Source organism: Rana temporaria, chromosome 13 (assembly GCF_905171775.1).
Source record: "Rana temporaria chromosome 13, aRanTem1.1, whole genome shotgun sequence".
Classification (NCBI taxonomy): Eukaryota; Metazoa; Chordata; class Amphibia; order Anura; family Ranidae; genus Rana; species Rana temporaria.
Window position 1 is genome coordinate 120,083,782 of NC_053501.1, and position 19,998 is coordinate 120,103,779.

Consider the following 19,998-nt stretch of genomic DNA (forward strand, 5'->3'; position numbering starts at 1 on the left):
GATCGCTGTTTGTGATTGATCATTGAATAGGATCACCATTTGTGATCGATTATAGATAAGGATCGCCGTTTGTGATTGATCATTGATTAGGATCACCATTTGTGATCGATTATAGATAAGGATCGCCGTTTGTGATTGATCATTGATTAGGATCACCATTTGTGATCGATTATAGATAAGGATCGCCGTTTGTGATTGATCATTGATTAGGATCACCATTTGTGATTGATTAGGATCGCCGTTTGTGATTGATCATTGATTAGGATCACCATTTGTGATTGATCAGGATCGCCGTTTGTGATTGATCATTGATTAGGATCACCATTTGTGATCGATTTATAGATAAGGATCGCCGTTTGTGATTAATCATTGATTAGGATCGCCATTTGTGATCGATTATAGATAAGGATCGCCGTTTGTAATTGATCATTGATTAGGATCACCATTTGTGATTGATTAGGATCGCCGTTTGTGATTGATCATTGATTAGGATCACCATTTGTGATTGATCAGGATCGCCGTTTGTGATTGATCATTGATTAGGATCGCTGTTTGTCGTTGATCATTGATTAGGATCGCCATTTGTGATTGATCATTGATTAGGATCGCCATTTGTGATTGATAATTGATTGTGATAGCCATTTGCGATTGATCATTGATTAGGATCACCGTTCACGAATGATCTGCTTCAGTCTCTTGCCGGTTTCCAGCGACAGACATTTCCCAGCACGCAGGTCATTTTCAGACGACCGTAACAATTTCCCTTCCCTATCAGAAATGTCCCGTTTGGAAATAGAAGCTTTCAGCGGCGGTGCGTTTTTTTTTTTACGGTCGTCATCGGCGAGAGATAACAGAGCTGCCATTATCTCCTCTCCCCTCCCCCGTAGCATGTGTCACAACAAGGAACAGGTGCAGCGACCGCCTGTCGCCCCCATATTGGCTGCGGGGACCCTCTGAGGAGGATGCAGAAGGTTTAACCCTTCGCCTGCCGCCGCCGCAAGATGCGTCTTCCTATAGGAACGGTCTTCATCTGAGCACCGATGTGACGATGGATTGCCGCGTGCGTCCGGCGATAACGAGGACCGGGCGATCCGTCTGCAGGGTCTCGTTGTGATTGGATCTCTATGCCGGTGTTGGAAGACGATCTGTTTTCTTTGTAGTGGTTGGCAGGGTGTCGGTGGTCGCGGTTGGCGGATGGTTGCCGTCCCGTATGACTTGGGATCCAAATATATAATACACTATATAACCGAAGTGGTATGTGGACCCCCCTCCATCCCATGGCCAGTGGTATGTGGACCCCCCTCCATCCCATGGCCAGTGGTAGGTGGACCCTCCTCCATCCCATGGCCAGTGGTAGGTGGACCCCCCTCCATCCCATGGCCAGTGGTATGTGGACCCCCCTCCATCCCATGGCCAGTGGTAGGTGGACCCTCCTCCATCCCATGGCCAGTGGTAGGTGGACCCTCCTCCATCCCATGGCCAGTGGTAGGTGGACCCTCCTCCATCCCATGGCCAGTGGTATGTGGACCCTCCTCCATCCCATGGCCAGTGGTAGGTGGACCCTCCTCCATCCCATGGAAAGTGGTATGTGGACCCTCCTCCATCCCATGGCCAGTGGTAGGTGGACCCTCCTCCATCCCATGGCCAGTGGTATGTGGACCCCCCTCCATCCCATGGCCAGTGGTATGTGGACCCTCCTCCATCCCATGGCCAGTGGTATGTGGACCGTAATAGTATTACGTAGTATGTGCATCTCCGTAATACTGGCCATGGAAGGATGGGGGGCATCTCCATATTAATGGACATGGTTTTGGAATGGGATGTCCAACTAGGTGTGATGGTCCGATGTTCTGTCTTTTCCAGTTAGGACTTTCACCTACTGTAGTTTTGGTTTCATGGTTTCGTAAAAGTCCCGTTGAGTAAACTGAACACTCACGGAAAGGCCATGGGGGGGCATCTCTGTATTAATGGCCATGGAAGGATGGGGGGGCATCTCCATATTAATGGCCATGGAGGGCATCTCCATATTAATGGCCATGGTTTCGGAATGGGATGGTCAGATGTTCAGTCTTTTCCAGTTAGGACTTTCACCTACCGTAGTTTTGGTTTCATGTTCTTCGTGTTTTCGTAAAAGTCCCGTTGAGTGAAATGAACGTTGTGAAGTTTCCTCTCTCATGGAAAGGCCATGGGGGGCATCTCTGTATTAATGGCAATAGGAAGATGGGGGGGGGGGGCATCTCCATATTATTTTCCCATGGTTTTGGAGTGGGATGTCCAATGAGGTGTGATGGTCAGATGTTCAGTATTTTAGAGATAGGTCTTTCACTTACCGTAGTTTTGGTTTCATGGTTTCGTAAAAGTCCCATTGAGTGAACTGAACACTCACGGAAAGGCCATGGGTGGCATCTCTGTATTAATGGCCATAGAAGGATGGGGGGGGGGGGCATCTCTATATTAATGGCCATGGTTTCTTAATGGGATGTCCACCGAGGTGTGATGGTCAGATGTTCAGTCTTTTCCAGTTAGGACTATCACCTACCGTAGTTTTAGTTTCATGTTATTGGTGGTTTCGTAAAAGTCCCGTTGAGTGAACTGAACATTGTGAAGTTTCCTCTCTCACGGAAAGGCCATGAGGGGGGGGGGGGCATCTCTGTATTAATGGCCATGGGGGGGGGGCATCTCCATATTAATGGCCATGGTTTCGGAATGGGATGTCCAACTAGGTGTGATGGTCAGATGTTCCGTCTTTTCCAGTTAGGACTTTCACCTACTGTAGTTTTGGTTTCATGGTTTCGTAAAAGTCCCGTTGAGTGAACTGAACACTCACGGAAAGGCCATGGGGGGCATCTCTGTATTAATGGCCATGGAAGGATGGGGGGGCATCTCCATATTAATGGCCATGGAGGGCATCTCCATATTAATGGCCATGGTTTCGGAATGGGATGGTCAGATGTTCAGTCTTTTCCAGTTAGGACTTTCACCTACCGTAGTTTTGGTTTAATGTTCTTCGTGGTTTCGTAAAAGTCCAGTTGAGTGAACTGAACGTTGTGAAGTTTCCTCTCTCACGGAAAGGCCATGGGGGGGAATCTCTGTATTAATGGCCATGGGAGGATGGGGGGCATCTCTGTAATAATGGCCATGGAGGGCATCTCTGTATTAATGGCCATGAAAGGATGGGGGGGCATCTCCGTAATACTGGCCATGGAAGGATAGGAGGCATCTCCATATTAATGGCCATGGTTTCGGAATGGGATGTCCACCGAGGTGTGATGATCAGATGTTCAGTCTTTTCCAGTTGGGACTTTCACCTACCGTAGTTATAGTTTAATGTTATTGGTGGTTTTCGTAAAAGTCCAGTTGAGTGAACTGAACGTTGTGAAGTTTCCTCTCTCACGTTTTCCATCTTTCCTTCCATTAGGATGGACAGAGTGACAGAAGAAGCCCTCCGCCTCAACCTCCTGAAGAGGGGCCTGGAGCAGCCCGATGACCGCGAGGATGTTCTGGCCAAACAGCTGAAGATGGAAGGCCACGAGGCCATGGAGAGGCTAAAGATGTTGGCTCTTCTCAAGAGGAAAGACCTTCCAGGGCTGGAACTGTCGCACGACCACTCTGCCAAGCAGGACGGACTCAAAATGTACGACGAGAAGATGAACGGGAACCTGAGGCCCCACGTGGACACCCGGCCGTCCGGAAGGCACGGCAAAGAGAACATCGAGGAGCCGGTGGACATGAGCTCCAGACGCGGGTGAGATGTTCCTTCACTCCTCGGGGGAGGGACCAGAAGTCCTTTCTTATGTTTTTTTGTGTCAGGTAGACAACCTCCCCCCACAGTCACATCAGTCATATCAGTCTCTGTACAGAGGAGCTTACACTCTATTGCCTCCCCCCCCCACAGTCACATCAGTCTCTGTACAGAGGAGCTTACACTCTAATGTCCCCCCCCCCCCACAGTCACATCAGTCTCTGTACAGAGGAGCTTACACTCTATTGCCTCCCCCCCCCCCACAGTCACATCAGTCTCTGTACAGAGGAGCTTACACTCTAATGTCCCCCCCCCCACAGTCACATCAGTCTCTGTACAGAGGAGCTTACACTCTATTGCCTCCCCCCCCCACAGTCACATCAGTCTCTGTACAGAGGAGCTTACACTCTAATGTCCCCTCCCCCCACAGTCACATCAGTCTCTGTACAGAGGAGCTTACACTCTAATGTCCCCCCCCCCACAGTCACATCAGTCTCTGTACAGAGGAGCTTACACTCTAATGTCCCCTCCCCCCCACATCACATCAGTCTCTGTACAGAGGAGCTTACACTCTAATGTCCCCTCCCCCCACATCACATCAGTCTCTGTACAGAGGAGCTTACACTCTATTGCCTCCCCCCCCCACAGTCACATCAGTATCTGTACAGAGGAGCTTACACTCTAATGTCCCCCCCCCCACAGTCACATCAGTCTCTGTACAGAGGAGCTTACACTCTAATGTCCCCTCCCCCCACATCACATCAGTCTCTGTACAGAGGAGCTTACACTCTAATGTCCCCTCCCCCCACATCACATCAGTCTCTGTACAGAGGAGCTTACACTCTAATGTCCCCTCCCCCCACATCACATCAGTCTCTGTACAGAGGAGCTTACACTCTAATGTCCCCTCCCCCCCACATCACATCAGTCTCTGTACAGAGGAGCTTACACTCTAATGTCCCCTCCCCCCACAGTCACATCAGTCTCTGTACAGAGGAGCTTACACTCTAATGTCCCCTCCCCCCACAGTCACATCAGTCTCTGTACAGAGGAGCTTACACTCTAATGTCCCCTCCCCCCCACATCACATCAGTCTCTGTACAGAGGAGCTTACACTCTAATGTCCCCTCCCCCCCACAGTCACATCAGTCTCTGTACAGAGGAGCTTACACTCTAATGTCCCCTCCCCCCACAGTCACATCAGTCTCTGTACAGAGGAGCTTACACTCTAATGTCCCCTCCCCCTCACATCACATCAGTCTCTGTACAGAGGAGCTTACACTCTAATGTCCCCTCCCCCCACAGTCACATCAGTCTCTGTACAGAGGAGCTTACACTCTAATGTCCCCTCCCCCCCACATCACATCAGTCTCTGTACAGAGGAGCTTACACTCTAATGTCCCCTCCCCCCCACAGTCACATCAGTCTCTGTACAGAGGAGCTTACACTCTAATATCCCCTCCCCCCACATCACATCAGTCTCTGTACAGAGGAGCTTACACTCTAATGTCCCCTCCCCCCCACACACTATTATTATTATTATATTTTCTGGTGACAGTGACCCGGACCGGGCCGGACTGACCCCCTCCCCCGATATCATCGTCCTCTCTGATAACGAGGCCTCCAGTCCGCGCTCCTCCTCCCGATGTGACGACAAAATAAAGATGGCCAACCTGGAGATGTATAAGGTAGGAGAGCCGCTTCGGTGGGATGAAGGGGGGGGGTGAGATAGAGGGGGGAGGGGGGTTTCCCCTGTAATTGCCCGCCTCCTCCATTCATGTATTTCAGTGACTACAAGACATTCTGTGATTGGATGAGGCGGAGAAGAGGGATGAATAATTTCACAATCTCCGCCTCGTCCAATCAGAGGACGACTTGTATTCAAAGGGAGGAGGGGGAGGGGTTATTGTACAGGACATATACAGAGGAGGGGGAGGGGTTAATGTACAGGACACATACAGAGGAAGGGGTGGGGTTAGTGTACATGACATATACAGGGGGGGAGGAGTTAATGTACAAGACATATACAGAGGAGGGGGAGGGGTAAATGTACAGGACATATACAGAGGAGGGGGAGGGGTTAATGTACAGGACATATACAGAGGAGGGGAGGGGTTAATGTACAGGACATATACAGAGGAGGGGAGGGGTTAATGTACAGGACATATACAGAGGAGGGGGAGGGGTTAATGTACAGGACATATACAGAGGAGGGGGAGGGGTTAACGTACAGGACATATACAGAGGGGGAGGGGTTGATGTACAGGACATATACAGAGGAGGGGGAGGGGTTAGTGTACATGACATATACAGAAGGGGAGGGATTAATGTACAGGACATATACAGAGGAGGGGGAGGGGTTAATGTACAGGACATATACAGAGGAGGGGGAGGGGTTAATGTACAGGACATATACAGAGGAGGGGGAGGGGTTAATGTACAGGACATATACAGAGGAGGGGGAGGGGTTAATGTACAGGACATATACAGAGGAGGGGGAGGGGTTAGTGTACATGACATATACAGAGGGGGAGGGGTTAATGTACAGGACATATACAGAAGAGAGGGAGGGGAGATCCAGTTATTCATAAATTCTCACTTCCTGTGTGTGACAGGAAGAGGCGGGGCTCTCAGATGATGTAGTTTTGTTTACACCTGGTATTGTTGATCTTTGGGATCACATCTTAGAGCCTCTCAGATCAGCTCTGTAAACTTTTCCTGTCCAATGACGGTTCAGATCTCAGTCAGTGCTACATTGGCCGGTCTGAGGGTAGCGTCCCTGTCAGGGGTGGGAGAGCAGTATTATCCCTGTGGGACGGCGTGGAGAAGTAGCATCCCTGTCAGGGATGGGTGGGGTGGGGAGAAGTAGCGTCCCTGTTGGGGGGTGGAGGAGAAGTAGCGTCCCTGTTGGGGGGTGGAGGAGAAGTAGCGTCCCTGTTGGGGAGCGGGGAGACGTAGGATCCCTGTCGGGGTGGGGGAGAGGTAGCATCCATGTGGGCCGGGACGGGGAGAAGTAGTGTCCCTTTGGGGGGGTGGGGAGAAGTAGTGTCCCTGAGGAGTGGAGAAGTAGCGTCCCTGTGGGGGACGGGGAGAAGTAGCGTCCCTGTGGGGGGCGGTGAGAAGTAACATCCCTGTGGGGGGGGGCAGGGAGAAGTAGCATCCCTCTCGGGTAGTGGGGAAGGGTAGTGTCCCTGTGGGGGGCAGAAGTAGCGTCCCTGTCGGGGGGTGGGGAGAAGTAGCGTCCCTGTCGGGGGAGGGCGGGAAGACGTAGCATCCCTGACGGGGGGTGGGGAGAAGTAGCGGTCCTGTGGGTGGGGGTGCGGGGAGAAGTAACGTCCCTTTGGAGGGGCGGCGAGAAGTAGTGTCCCTGAGGAGTGGAGAAGTAGCGCCCCTGTGGGAGGGTGGGGAGAAGTAGCGTCCCTTTGGGGGGGCGGGGAGAAGTAGCATCCCTTTGGGGGGGCGGGGGGATGTAGCATCCCTGTGAGGAGTGGAGGAGAAGTAGCATCCCTCTCGGGTGGTGGGGAAGGGTAGCGTCCCTGTGGGGGATGGGGAGAAGTAGCTTCCCTGTGGGGGACAGGGAGAAGTAGCGTCCCTGTGGGGGGCGGTGAGAAGTAATGTCTCTGTGGGGGGGGGCAGGGAGAAGTAGCATCCCTCTCGGGTAGTGGGGAAGGGTAGTGTCCCTGTGGGGGGCGGGCAGAAATAGTGTCCCTGGGGAGAAGTCGCTTCCCTGTGGGGGGGCTGGAAGAGGTAGCGTCCCTGTGGGGGGCGGGAAGACGTAGCATCCCTGTCGGGGGGGTGGGGAGAAGTAGCGGTCCTGTGGGTGGGGGGAGGCGGGGAGAAGTAGCGTCACCTGACGGCGCTCTGTGTTCCTCCGCAGGGGAAGAGCCTGGAGGAGCGGCAGCAGATGATTAAGCAGTTGAAGGAGGAGCTTCGGCTGGAGGAGGCGCGGCTTGTGCTGCTGAAGAAGTTACGGCAGAGTCAGCTCCAGAAGGAGAACGTCCTGCAGAAGGTGAGTGACTCCCCGCAATCCCTAACCCACACTGACCCGTGCTGATTGGATTTCTCAAGTGGCCCCTCCCCTTTCCTCCCGCTGCTCGCCTATGTTTTTCTCGGGCTTACCGTTGTTACCGGCGCAATCGGGAAAGGATCCAACTGTGCGGCTGGCTGGTCACGGATGCGAAGAGAGACCAGACCATCTCTGATCACCTCTATGGTCACCTCTATGATCTAGGAGGACCGGAGCAACGTTATGACATCATTTCTTGTTATATTGTAGCAAAAAAGTTCTCCAGATCCTCAGGCCAATCCCAGCAGTCACATGACCAGCTTATTATTCATCGGAGGCAGTTCTCCAGATCCTCAGGCCAATCCCAGCAGTCACATGACCAGCATATTATTCATCGGAGGCAGTTCTCCAGATCCTCCGGCCAATCCCAGCAGTCACATGACCAGCTTATTATTCATCGGAGGCAGTTCTCCAGATCCTCAGGCCAATCTCAGCAGTCACATGACCAGCTTATTATTCATCGGAGGCAGTTCTCTAGATCCTCCGGCCAATCCCAGCGGTCACATGACCAGCTTATTATTCATCGGAGGCAGTTCTCCAGATCCTCCGGCCAATCCTAGTGGTCATATGACCAGCTTATTATTCATCGGAGGCAGTTCTCTAGATCCTCCGGCCAATCCCAGTGGTCACATGACCAGCTTATTATTCATCGGAGTCAGTTCTCCAGATCCTCCAGCCAATCCCAGTGGTCATATGACCAGCTTATTAACCACTTGCTGACCCGGGTTTTTCTTTAAATCAGTATTTTTTTACGGGCAAGTAAATAGATACCGAACACGTCACGCTTAAAAATTGCACGCGCTCGTGGAATGGCGACAAACTACGGTACTGGAAAATCCCCATCGGCGACACGTTAAAAGCGCTTAGAGTCACAGAGGAGGTCTTGCACTCGAATTATTGCTCAAGCGATCGCGGCGATACCTCACACGTGTTTTTGCGAATACCGTTTACATATGTGTTTGCTTTTGCGCCCGGGGGGGTGGGGTGCCGTCTTGTGACCCCGCCTCCGCTGTGAACCTTTTTCTCTTTCAGAATCCCGCGGCGCAGAACGCGTCAGCCATCGTCCAGCCGTCTCCCACCCACGTGGGGCAGTCCAGCCTGGCCAAAGTCCCGTCGCGGCCCGGAGCCCCGGGATTGGAGGTGCAGAATCTGCGCAGCATTCAGGTACCAAAACGAGGCCCCGCCCCCTCCGCCAAACCCAATAGGTTGGGCTACAGGAAACGCATTGACCAATGTCTTCTTCTTCTTCCCGCAGACTCACAGCGTCATACGCTCCTCCTCCAACGCCACCTTACCCCACATGATGATGTCACAGAGAGTCATCGCCCCCAACCCCACCCAGCTCCAGGGCCAGTGTGTGCCGCCCAAATCCAGCCTGATCCGGAACAGCACGCCGAGCATCACACAGGCACTCAACTACCCGCAGGTAAGTACCTGACACCCCCCGTCCCCCGTGATCCCTCACCTCCGCCATGGACCCTACCCTCAGGTAAGTACCTGACACCCCCGCCCCCCCCCGTGTCCCCTCACCTCCGCCATGGACCCTACTCGCAGGTAAGTACCCACCATCCCCTCACCTCCACCATGGACCCTACCCGCAGGTAAGTACCTGCCCCCCCCTGGACACTCACCTCCGCCATAGAATGTACCCGCAGGTAAGTATCCGATACCCCCCCCCCCCCCTCACGTTCACCATGGACCCTACCCGCAGGTAAGTGCCCGCCATAGCCGCCCCCCCTCCGTGTCCCCTCACCTCCACCATGGACCCTACCCGCTGGTGAGTACCTGTCTGATATCGCCCCAGTCCAGCTACTGTGTCTAGGCTGAGATGATGTCGTTAGTCTGCTGCAAGCAGGGGGAAGCATTTCTTCAGTCTCCACTCACCCAGTGATCAGATCGTTGCAGGCAAGAGGAAGCATTTCCTCAGTTTCCAGTGATCAGACTGCTGCATGCAGGAGGAAGCATTTTCTCAGTCTCCTCTCTCCTCAGTGATCAGACTGCTGCAAGTAGGGGGAAGCATTTCCTCAGTCAATGATCAGACTGCTGCAGGTAGGGGGAAGCATTTCTTCAGTCTCTTCTCACCCAGTGATCAGATCACTGCAGGCAAGAGTAAGCATTTCCTCAGTCTCCTCTCTCCTCAGTGATCAGATCGCTGCGGGCAGGAGGTAGTATTTCCTCAGTCTCCCCTCCCCTCAGTGATCAGACTGCTGCAGGCAAGAGGAAGCATTTCTTTAGTCTCCTCTGCCCTCAGTGATGGGATTGCTGCAGTCAGGAGGAAGCATTTCCCCAGTCTCCTCACCTAATCAGAAGAGAGGGTGGCCCTGTGGGATGCCTGCATGTGATTGGAGGATCAACAGAACCATCAAACTGAAGCCCCTGTGTTACCCGACAGTCAGCTGCAGGGGAATTGCCAAGAGTTACATTGACCTTTGTGGAGGGAGGAGCCAATCACCGGTGGCCAAACCCACCCACAGACGTGTTTGTTATCATTGAGAGGGATGGGATTGCATGCTGGGATTTGTAGTTTTCTCTGCTCACCAATGACAGGTCCCCTCTGTTCTTTCCTCAGCAGTCCACCTCGTCTGTCCAGTGCCAGCGTAACAACGCGTCGGCCATGTACATGAACCTCGGCTCCCACATGCAGGGCGGCAACGTCAACCGAGTGTCTTCCCCTCTGCCCAGCCCCAGCGGGATGCAGGACCCCGTCAGCTCCCAGGCCGCCGCCAAGCTGGCCCTACGCAAACAGCTGGAGAAAACGCTGCTGGAGATCCCCCCGCCCAAACCGCCCGCCCCGCTCCTCCACTTCCTGCCCAGCGCCGCCAACAGCGAGTTCATCTACATGGTGGGCCTGGAGGAGGTCGTGCAGAGCGTCATCGACAGCCAGAGTAAGTCAAAAACTCGAATTCATGCCCCCCCCCTTTTTTGTCGGAGGTTTCAGTCTGACAAAGTCGGCCTCAAAGCAGGCAGCTACTGCCGTGATGTCTAGTTAGCTAGCCCATAGTGCTCTGGGAATCCTTTGTCATTTGAAGCAAATAGTGTTCTCCTTTGTGCCCATGCACGCTTGTTTTTTTCTTTCTTTTTTTGAGCTAGTGACCCGCCGGCATCCTTAACAACCAGTATATATCTGGTTGCTAAGGAGTGGGCCGGCCACCGCATCCCTAACAGCGGATAACTCATCAGCTGTCAGCAGGCTTATCCATCCCCCCACCCAAAGCACCTTGTCCCCATGTTGATGAGGACAAGGGTCTCTTCTCCACAACCCTGGCCCAGTGCTTGTGGGGGTGCAGGTGTCGACTTATCAAAATCTGAAATCCCCCCTTTAACAAGGGGCCCCCACCCCAAATGGTGCACTCATTCATCCCCCTCTTTCCTGTCTTGCCGGGGCAGGAGGCTCAGATAAGGGTCTGGTATGGATTTTCGAGGGGACCCCACGCCAGATCCCAGTCCTTATCCCAACCACAAAGCACCCCCCCATCCCCATGTTGAGTCTGGAAGCCCCCTTTAACATGGGGCCCCCACCTCAACTGGTGCACTCACTCATCCCCCTCTTTCCTGTCCTGCCAGGCTGCATGCTCATATAAGGGTCTGGTATGGATTTTGGAGGGGACCCCACGCCAGATCCCAGTCCCCAATCGCAAAGCACCCCCCCATTCCCATGTTGAGGGCATGTAGCCGGGGTATGGTTCAGGGGAAGGGGGCACTTGCTCATTCTCCCCCCTATACCTGTCTTGCTGGGCTGCATGCTCAGATAAGGGTCTGGTTTGGAGGGGACCCCATGTGTTTTTTACTTTTTGATGTTGATTTCCCACCCAAAATCCATACTAGCCCCTTATCTGAGCTTGCAGCCTGGCAGGCTAAGAAAGGGGAGGGACAAGCGAACCATATCAGGTCACGTGGCCTCATCATGGGAGGGGGGGTGCTTTGGGGTAGGAATGGGGGGCTTCCTTCCTCTCACCCAAAGCTGTCCCCCCATGTTGATGAGTACAAGGGCTTCTTCCCAACAACCCTGGCCCAGTGCTTGTGAAGGTGCGGGGGGGGCGATTTATCGGAATCTGGAAGCCCCCTTTAACAAGGGGCCCTGACCCCAACCGCAAAACACCCCCCCTCTCATGTTGAGGGCACGTGACCTGATGTGGTTCGCTTGTCTGCTCGCCCATCTTCCTCCCTTACCTGACGCTGGGATAAGGGTCTGGTATGGATTTTGGGGGGGCACGCCATTTTGTTTACTTTATACATTTTGACGTGGCTTTGCACCCCAAAATCCATACTAGACCCTTATCCGAGCATGCAGCCTGGCAGACTAAGAACAGGGAGCAACAAGCGAGGCCCCTCCTCCACTGAACTATACCTGGCCACGTGCCGTCAACATGGGGGGGGGATGTTTTGTGGTAGAGGTGGAGGCTTCACCCCACCCAAGGAACCTTGTCTCCATGTTGATGAGGATAAGGGCCTCTTCACAACAACCCTGGCCCAGTTTTAACAAGGGCCAGGGTTGTTAAGCATCAGCCGGCCGCCACGTCCTTAACAAAAACCTAAACACTGCAAAAACACAAAATATTAGAATTTTTTTTATCGAGTGTTTTTTTTTTTTTGCGGCTTTTGAGGGTCTAGTGTGAATAGAGCTGACAGGGTCGCCATTAAGCTCCTCCCCCTTGGCGTTGGGTAATGTAGCAGGAAGTACATGAAGTCTGCAGGCCCTTTTCCTGACCTCCTAACACCTCTCTATCCCAACAGGCAAAGGCTGCCCCTCGCTGCTTCACATGGACCCCTTCAGCTGCGCCCAGTGCCGCACCGACTTCACCCCCCACTGGAAGCAAGAAAAGAGCGGCAAGATCCTGTGCGAGCAGTGCATGACGTCCAATCAGAAGAAAGCACTGAAAGCAGAACACACCAACCGACTAAAAAACGCCTTCGTCAAAGCCTTGCAGCAGGAGCAGGTGAGGTCCAGCAAAAGATGGTCCGGGGACTTCCACCGCCGGACCATAGAGAGGATTGAGGACCAGAATGTCCTCAACCGTCACTATATCTAATAAACCGGAAGCCATGAGTGTTTCATTACTTCCAGTTACCAGTTAGGACGCTACTTCTCCCCCTCCCCCCAACAAGAACGCTACTTCTCCCCCCATCCCCCGACAAGGACGCTACTTCTCCCCACCCCCCGACAAGGACGCTACTTCTCCCCACCCCCCGACAAGGACGCTACCTCTCCCCACCCCCCGACAAGGACGCTACTTCTCCCCCACTAAACCTTCCACTGACACCAATGATGGGACACTATTCCTCCCACTGACACCAATGATGGGACACTATTCCTCCCACTGACACCAATGATGGGACACTATTCCTCCCACTGACACCAATGATGGGACACTATTCCTCCCACTGACACCAATGATTGGGCACTTTTTCTTATTCCACTTCAAATGATGGGGCATTGTTTTCTCCCACTGGGCACAGATTGGCCCACCCTAAAGTCTGAAGGTTTGGAGACCCCTGCTCTGTATGGTTTGGAAGCACTCTGAAGGGTCCTGGGCTCCACCTGAGAATGTATTGGAACTGTTCTCTCTCAAAGGGGAGTTTGTCAAATAGTAGGCTATACCCACTATGGGCCTACCACTAACCCACCTCAACAGGAAAGCTATGAGACAGGTAGAAGGCTTTTTAAGAATTCTACTGTCTGGCGGCTAGAATACCTCCTTACGGCTAAACACTGGGTGGAAAAAATGTACAGTGGTTGGTTGGGTCATAATTTTTCATTCATTGGTTGTACACCTGTGTGAATCTTATGTCTATTTCCTGCACATCAGTGCAACGGGTGACCCCAAACTATACTCCCCTATCAGTTCTTGGGGCATTTACTCGGGATCCTCTGAAGGAACTGATGCCTGCCATCTAGAACCTGGTGACGCTATGGTTATAGGGTCCACATCATGGAAGTCTACATCATGGAAGTCTACATCAGGTCTACATCATGGAAGTCTACATCAGGTCCACGTCGTGGAAGTCTACATCAGGTCCACGTCGTGGAAGTCTACATCAGGTCCACGTCGTGGAAGTCTACATCAGGTCCACGTCGTGGAAGTCTACATCAGGTCCACGTCGTGGAAGTCTACATCAGGTCCACGTTGTGGAAGTCTACATCAGGTCCACGTCGTGGAAGTCTACATCAGGTCCACGTCGTGGAAGTCTACATCAGGTCCACGTCGTGGAAGTCTACATCAGGTCCACGTCGTGGAAGTCTACATCAGGTCCACGTCGTGGAAGTCTACATCAGGTCCACGTCGTGGAAGTCTACATCAGGTCCACGTCGTGGAAGTCTACATCAGGTCCACGTCGTGGAAGTCTACATCAGGTCCACTTCGTGGAAGTCTACATCAGGTCCACATCAAGGAAGTCTACATCAGGTCCACATCAAGGAAGTCTACATCAGGTCCACATCATTGAAATCTACATCAGGTCCACATCATGGAAGTCTACATCATGGAAGTCTACATCAGGTCCACATCATGGAAGTCTACATCAGGTCCACATCATGGAAGTCCACATCAGGTCCACATCATGGAAGTCTACATCAGGTCCACATCGTGGAAGTCTACATCAGGTCCACATCATGGAAGTCTACATCAGGTCCACATCAAGGAAGTCTACATCAGGTCCACATCATTGAAATCTACATCAGGTCCACATCATGGAAGTCTACATCAGGTCCACATCATTGAAATCTACATCAGGTCCACATCATGGAAGTCTACATCATGGAAGTCTACATCAGGTCCACATCATGGAAGTCCACATCAGGTCCACATCATGGAAGTCCACATCAGGTCCACATCGTGGAAGTCTACATCAGGTCCACATCGTGGAAGTCCACATCGTGGAAGTCCACATCGTGGAAGTCCACATCGTGGAAGTCCACATCGTGGAAGTCTACATCGTGGAAGTCTACATCGTGGAAGTCTACATCGTGGAAGTCTACATCGTGGAAGTCTACATCGTGGAAGTCTACATCATGGAAGTCTACATCATGGAAGTCTACATCATGGAAGTCTACATCATGGAAGTCTACATCATGGAAGTCTACATCATGGAAGTCTACATCATGGAAGTCTACATCATGGAAGTCTACATCATGGAAGTCTACATCATGGCATCATGGAAGTCTACATCATGGAAGTCTACATCGTGTCCACATCATGGAAGTCTACATCATGGAAGTCTACATCGTGTCCACATCATGGAAGTCTACATCAGGTCCACATCAATGAAGTCTATGTAAGAAAATAAATGGCTGCACATCCAGGAATTCCGATTGCCTTTTATTGTTTAAAGTGATAACGCCAAAGACACCAACACAAGGTTACGTGACCCCGTGTTGGTGTCTTTGGTGTTTGCTTTTTATTGTTCAAAGTGATATCGGAATTCCTGGATGTGCAGCCATTTATTTTCTTACAAGTTTCCCATGGAGGCGGGACTACGAGATATTCCACATCTGGTTATCATCATACACCTGGAGCAGCGGCTCTTTTTCTTTGTTTCATGGAATTCTACATCGGGTCCACATCATCAAAGTCTACATCAGGCCCACGTCATCAAAGTCTACATCAGGCCCACGTCATCAAAGTCTACATCAGGCCCACGTCATCAAAGTCTACATCAGGCCCACGTCATCAAAGTCTACATCAGGCCCACGTCATCAAAGTCTACATCAGGCCCACGTCATCAAAGTCTACATCAGGCCCACGTCATCAAAGTCTACATCAGGCCCACGTCATCAAAGTCTACATCAGGCCCACGTCATCAAAGTCTACATCAGGCCCACGTCATCAAAGTCTACATCAGGCCCACGTCATCAAAGTCTACATCAGGCCCACGTCATCAAAGTCTACATCAGGCTCACATCATCGAAGTCTACATCAGGTCTACGTCATGGAAGTCTACATCAGGCCCACATCATCAAAGTCTACATCAGGCTCACGTCATCAAAGTCTACATCAGGCCCACGTCATCAAAGTCTACATCAGGTCCACATCATCAAAGTCTACATCAGGTCCACATCATCAAAGTATATATCAGGTCCACATCATCAAAGTCTACATCAGGCCCACGTCATCAAAGTCTACATCAGGTCTACGTCATGGAAGTCTACATCAGGTCCACATCATCAAAGTCTACATCAGGCCCACATCATCAAAGTATATATCAGGTCCACATTATCAAAGTCTACATCAGATCCACATCAGCTCTATCAAGTGAAGCCAAGTCTTGTTTTCAAGGACCTCCATGCCTTTCTGCATCTACATATCATGAAAAAGCTCTCCAATGGGCTTGTGCTCTTTTGACTGTCTGTTATAAAATCTAAAAACAAATCAAATCCTGAAGTTGTAGGATGAGAGAGCTAGTGGAGGGCTCTAGTTTTAGATCTAATCCTGAAGTATGATGGACGAGCACATTGGTGTGTGGGAGGAGGTGATGGCTCAGAGGTAAGTTCTCTGCCTGCAGACTCTGACTCAGACTCTGCAGCTGTGAGTTCGAATCCCAGAGCCAACATCCCCTGGTAACTCCTGATGGGTTGCCTTACCCCTCAGGGGTCCCAGTTGCCTACAGCAGTTGGGGATACCAGTACCTCAGAGGTACTCCAGTGTCCACCTGGAGCACACACACACTGGCATTCCACACATCTGGAGAGGTGTGTGAGAGACGCCTGGAGATGTGTGGGAACGCCAGTCCTGGGGTGACCTAACCAGTAAACTGGTGGGGGCACCAAATGAGGGATTAACAAAAAAAAAATGATATATTTTTTTTTTAATCAAATGGTGCTAAACAACTCCGCTCTCTCTCTCTTTCACGTACCAACCATGGGGTTTGGGGTTCCATTTCGCTCATTGACACCTTTCCATTTCACCCATTGACACCTACCTCTTCCACAACTTGTCAGAGGTTATTATCACAGGGTAGACTCCTACCCTTGTGTGAGGCCAACACCCAGTACCTGCATGGGACACTGGAGGTGGGGGTGACTAGTCACTAGGTAGGGGTGACTAGTAACCAGGAGACCGCTCAGGGATTTGAACTCTCAGCCCATCGCACCATCAGCCCTTGTTGGGGGCTATTAGTCCTCTGAGCCGTCTCCTCCTCACACAAAGTAATGTGTTCGTCCTCCTATTTATGGAACTGATAGAATTATAAAGTGGTAAAGGAAGGGTTCGAACTCACAATGTCAGCTCCACAGCCGGAACACTTACCACCAAGCCAACTGCTCCTTGCTTAGCTTTCTCTGCTCATCCTTGTATTTCGCCTGGACAACGACTATTGGAATTATAAAGTGGTAGCGGAGGGGTTGAAGCCCATCATACCTTTTCAGGAATCTAACCTGCTCCTCACAGAGTATAGAGGGTTCCTTCTCCTATTTCTCCCGGCCCGGAACTGATGGAATTATAAGGAGGTAAAGAAATGGTTTGAACTCACAGCATCAACAGACAACAGCCGGATCACTTACCACCAAGCCAACGGGTTCTTGCCTAGCTTCTTCTGCTCATCCTTGTATTTCTCCAAGACAATGACTGGTGGAATTATAAAGTGGTAAAGGAGGTGTTGAAGCCCTTACCTCAAGCACTTACCTCCAACCTGCTCCTCACAGAATATGGTGTGTTCATTCTCTTATATCTCCAGTACAAGGTGGGATTATAAAGTGGTAAAGGATAGGTTTGAACTCACAGCATCCAGCTCTCTAGCCCAAAACCTTACCTCTCAGCTATCTCCTCTACTCAGAAGGCCTCAAGTTATTCTGTTAGTTTTGAATCTCTCTAATGCTCGGTGTAAAACAGCAATAAGGGGGAATCGAACCGGTGACTAGAAAACACTAGCCACCTCCATTAACCTGCTAAGCCACCTCTGAGAGTGGTGGTGGCTTAAAAAAAAAAAAAACTATATCCCGTTAAGGCAATGAGGTCACAGGTGAGGGCAGGAATTATCTCCTTCGCTGTAATTCAACTCTGATTTTCATCCACTCAACAGCCGTATGTGCCTTATGGACATTGAGGTGCTTAATCTCCTATTTCTTCAGGACAAAGAACTGGTTAAATGAAAAAAACAATAAACGGTGGTTTGAATTCACGGCAACTTGTTATAAGCTGGAGTACTTACCTCTAAGCCATCTCCTCTTTATGAAGGGTGGTGTCAAAGTCCTCCTATATCTCCAGGACATGGAGTGGAGGAATCATAAAGAAGAACTTAGAGCACCTTCTCCGTTTCCAGAGCCTTCTGTTCCATATTAAGGGTCGTACGGCCTTCTTATTTCTCCAGGACATGGACTGGTGATGTATAACGTGATGAAGGATTGGTTCAGGCTTACAGTATCTTCTCAATATCTAGAGCACTTTCCTCCCATCTGCTCCTCACAGAGGATAGAGGGTTCCTTCTATTTCTCCAGGACTGGAACTGATGGAATTATAAGGAGGTAAAGAAAAGGTTCGAACTCTCAGTGTCAACACAACAGCTGGATCACTTACCACCAAGCCAACAGGACCTTGCCCAGCTTTCTCTGCTCATCCTTGTATTTCTCCAGGACAATGAGTGGTGGAATTATAAAGTGGTAAAGGAAGGGTTCGAACTCACAATGTCAGCAGCACAGCCGGAACACTTACCACCAAGCCAACTGCTCCTTGCTTAGCTTTCACTGTTCATCCTCGTATTTCTCCTGGACAACCACTATTGGAATTATAAAGTGGTAGCGGAGGGGTTGAAGCCCATCATACTTTTCAGGAATCTAGAGCACTTTCCTCCCATCTGCTCCTCACCAAGTATAGAGGGTTCCTTCTCCTATTTCTCCCGGCCCAGAACTGATGGAATTATAAGGAGGTAAAGAAAGGGTTCGAACTCACAGCGTCAACAGACAACAGCCGGAGCACTTACCACCAAGCCAACGGGTTCTTGCCTAGCTTTCTCTGCTCATCCTTGTATTTCTCCAAGACAATGACTGGTGGAATTATAAAGTGGTAAAGGAGGTGTTGAAGCACTTACCTCCAACCTGCTCCTCACAGAATATGGTGTGTTCATTCTCTTATATCTCCAGTACAAGGTGGGATTATAAAGTGGTAAAGGATAGGTTTGAACTCACAGCATCCAGCTCTCTAGCCCAAAACCTTACCTCTCAGCTATCTCCTCTACTCAGAAGGCCTCAAGTTATTCTGTTAGTTTTGAATCTCTCTAATGCTCGGTGTAAAACAGCAATAAGGGGGAATCGAACCGGTGACTAGAAAACACTAGCCACCTCCATTAACCTGCTAAGCCACCTCTGAGAGTGGTGGTGGCTTAAAAAAAAAAAAAAACTATATCCCGTTAAGGCAATGAGGTCACAGGAGAGGGCAGGAATTATCTCCTTCGCTGTAATTCAACTCTGATTTTCATCCACTCAACAGCCGTATGTGCCTTATGGACATTGAGGTGCTTAATCTCCTATTTCTTCAGGACAAAGAACTGGTTAAATGAAAAAAACAATAAACGGTGGTTTGAATTCACGGTAACTTGTTATAAGCTGGAGTACTTACCTCTAAGCCATCTCCTCTTTATGAAGGGTGGTGTCAAAGTCCTCCTATATCTCCAGGACATGGAGTGGAGGAATCATAAAGAAGAACTTAGAGCACCTTCTCCGTTTCCAGAGCCTTCTGTTCCATATTAAGGGTCGTACGGCCTTCTTATTTCTCCAGGACATGGACTGGTGATGTATAACGTGATGAAGGATTGGTTCAGGCTTACAGTATCTTCTCAATATCTAGAGCACTTTCCTCCCATCTGCTCCTCACAGAGGATAGAGGGTTCCTTCTATTTCTCCAGGACTGGAACTGATGGAATTATAAGGAGGTAAAGAAAAGGTTCGAACTCTCAGTGTCAACACAACAGCTGGATCACTTACCACCAAGCCAACAGGACCTTGCCCAGCTTTCTCTGCTCATCCTTGTATTTCTCCAGGACAATGAGTGGTGGAATTATAAAGTGGTAAAGGAAGGGTTCGAACTCACAATGTCAGCAGCACAGCCGGAACACTTACCACCAAGCCAACTGCTCCTTGCTTAGCTTTCACTGTTCATCCTCGTATTTCTCCTGGACAACCACTATTGGAATTATAAAGTGGTAGCGGAGGGGTTGAAGCCCATCATACTTTTCAGGAATCTAGAGCACTTTCCTCCCATCT

The 19,998-nt window shown here is 50.8% G+C and overlaps 1 protein-coding gene across 4 annotated transcripts in view; it reads left to right on the forward strand.

Annotated features, from left to right (window-relative positions):
• Positions 1–19,998, forward strand: part of GATAD2B (GATA zinc finger domain containing 2B) — a 57,823-nt gene that overhangs the window by 19,289 nt on the left and 18,536 nt on the right. For all 4 annotated transcript variants that reach the window (XM_040332799.1, XM_040332803.1, XM_040332802.1 and 1 more), the window contains exons 2-8: positions 3,419–3,745; positions 5,301–5,430; positions 7,620–7,751; positions 8,841–8,972; positions 9,064–9,234; positions 10,378–10,693; positions 12,543–12,745. In XM_040332799.1, the coding sequence (XP_040188733.1) occupies positions 3,420–3,745; positions 5,301–5,430; positions 7,620–7,751; positions 8,841–8,972; positions 9,064–9,234; positions 10,378–10,693; positions 12,543–12,745 (1,410 nt within the window). In that variant the 5' untranslated portion in view covers position 3,419. The remainder of the gene's footprint in view (positions 1–3,418; positions 3,746–5,300; positions 5,431–7,619; positions 7,752–8,840; positions 8,973–9,063; positions 9,235–10,377; positions 10,694–12,542; positions 12,746–19,998) is intronic.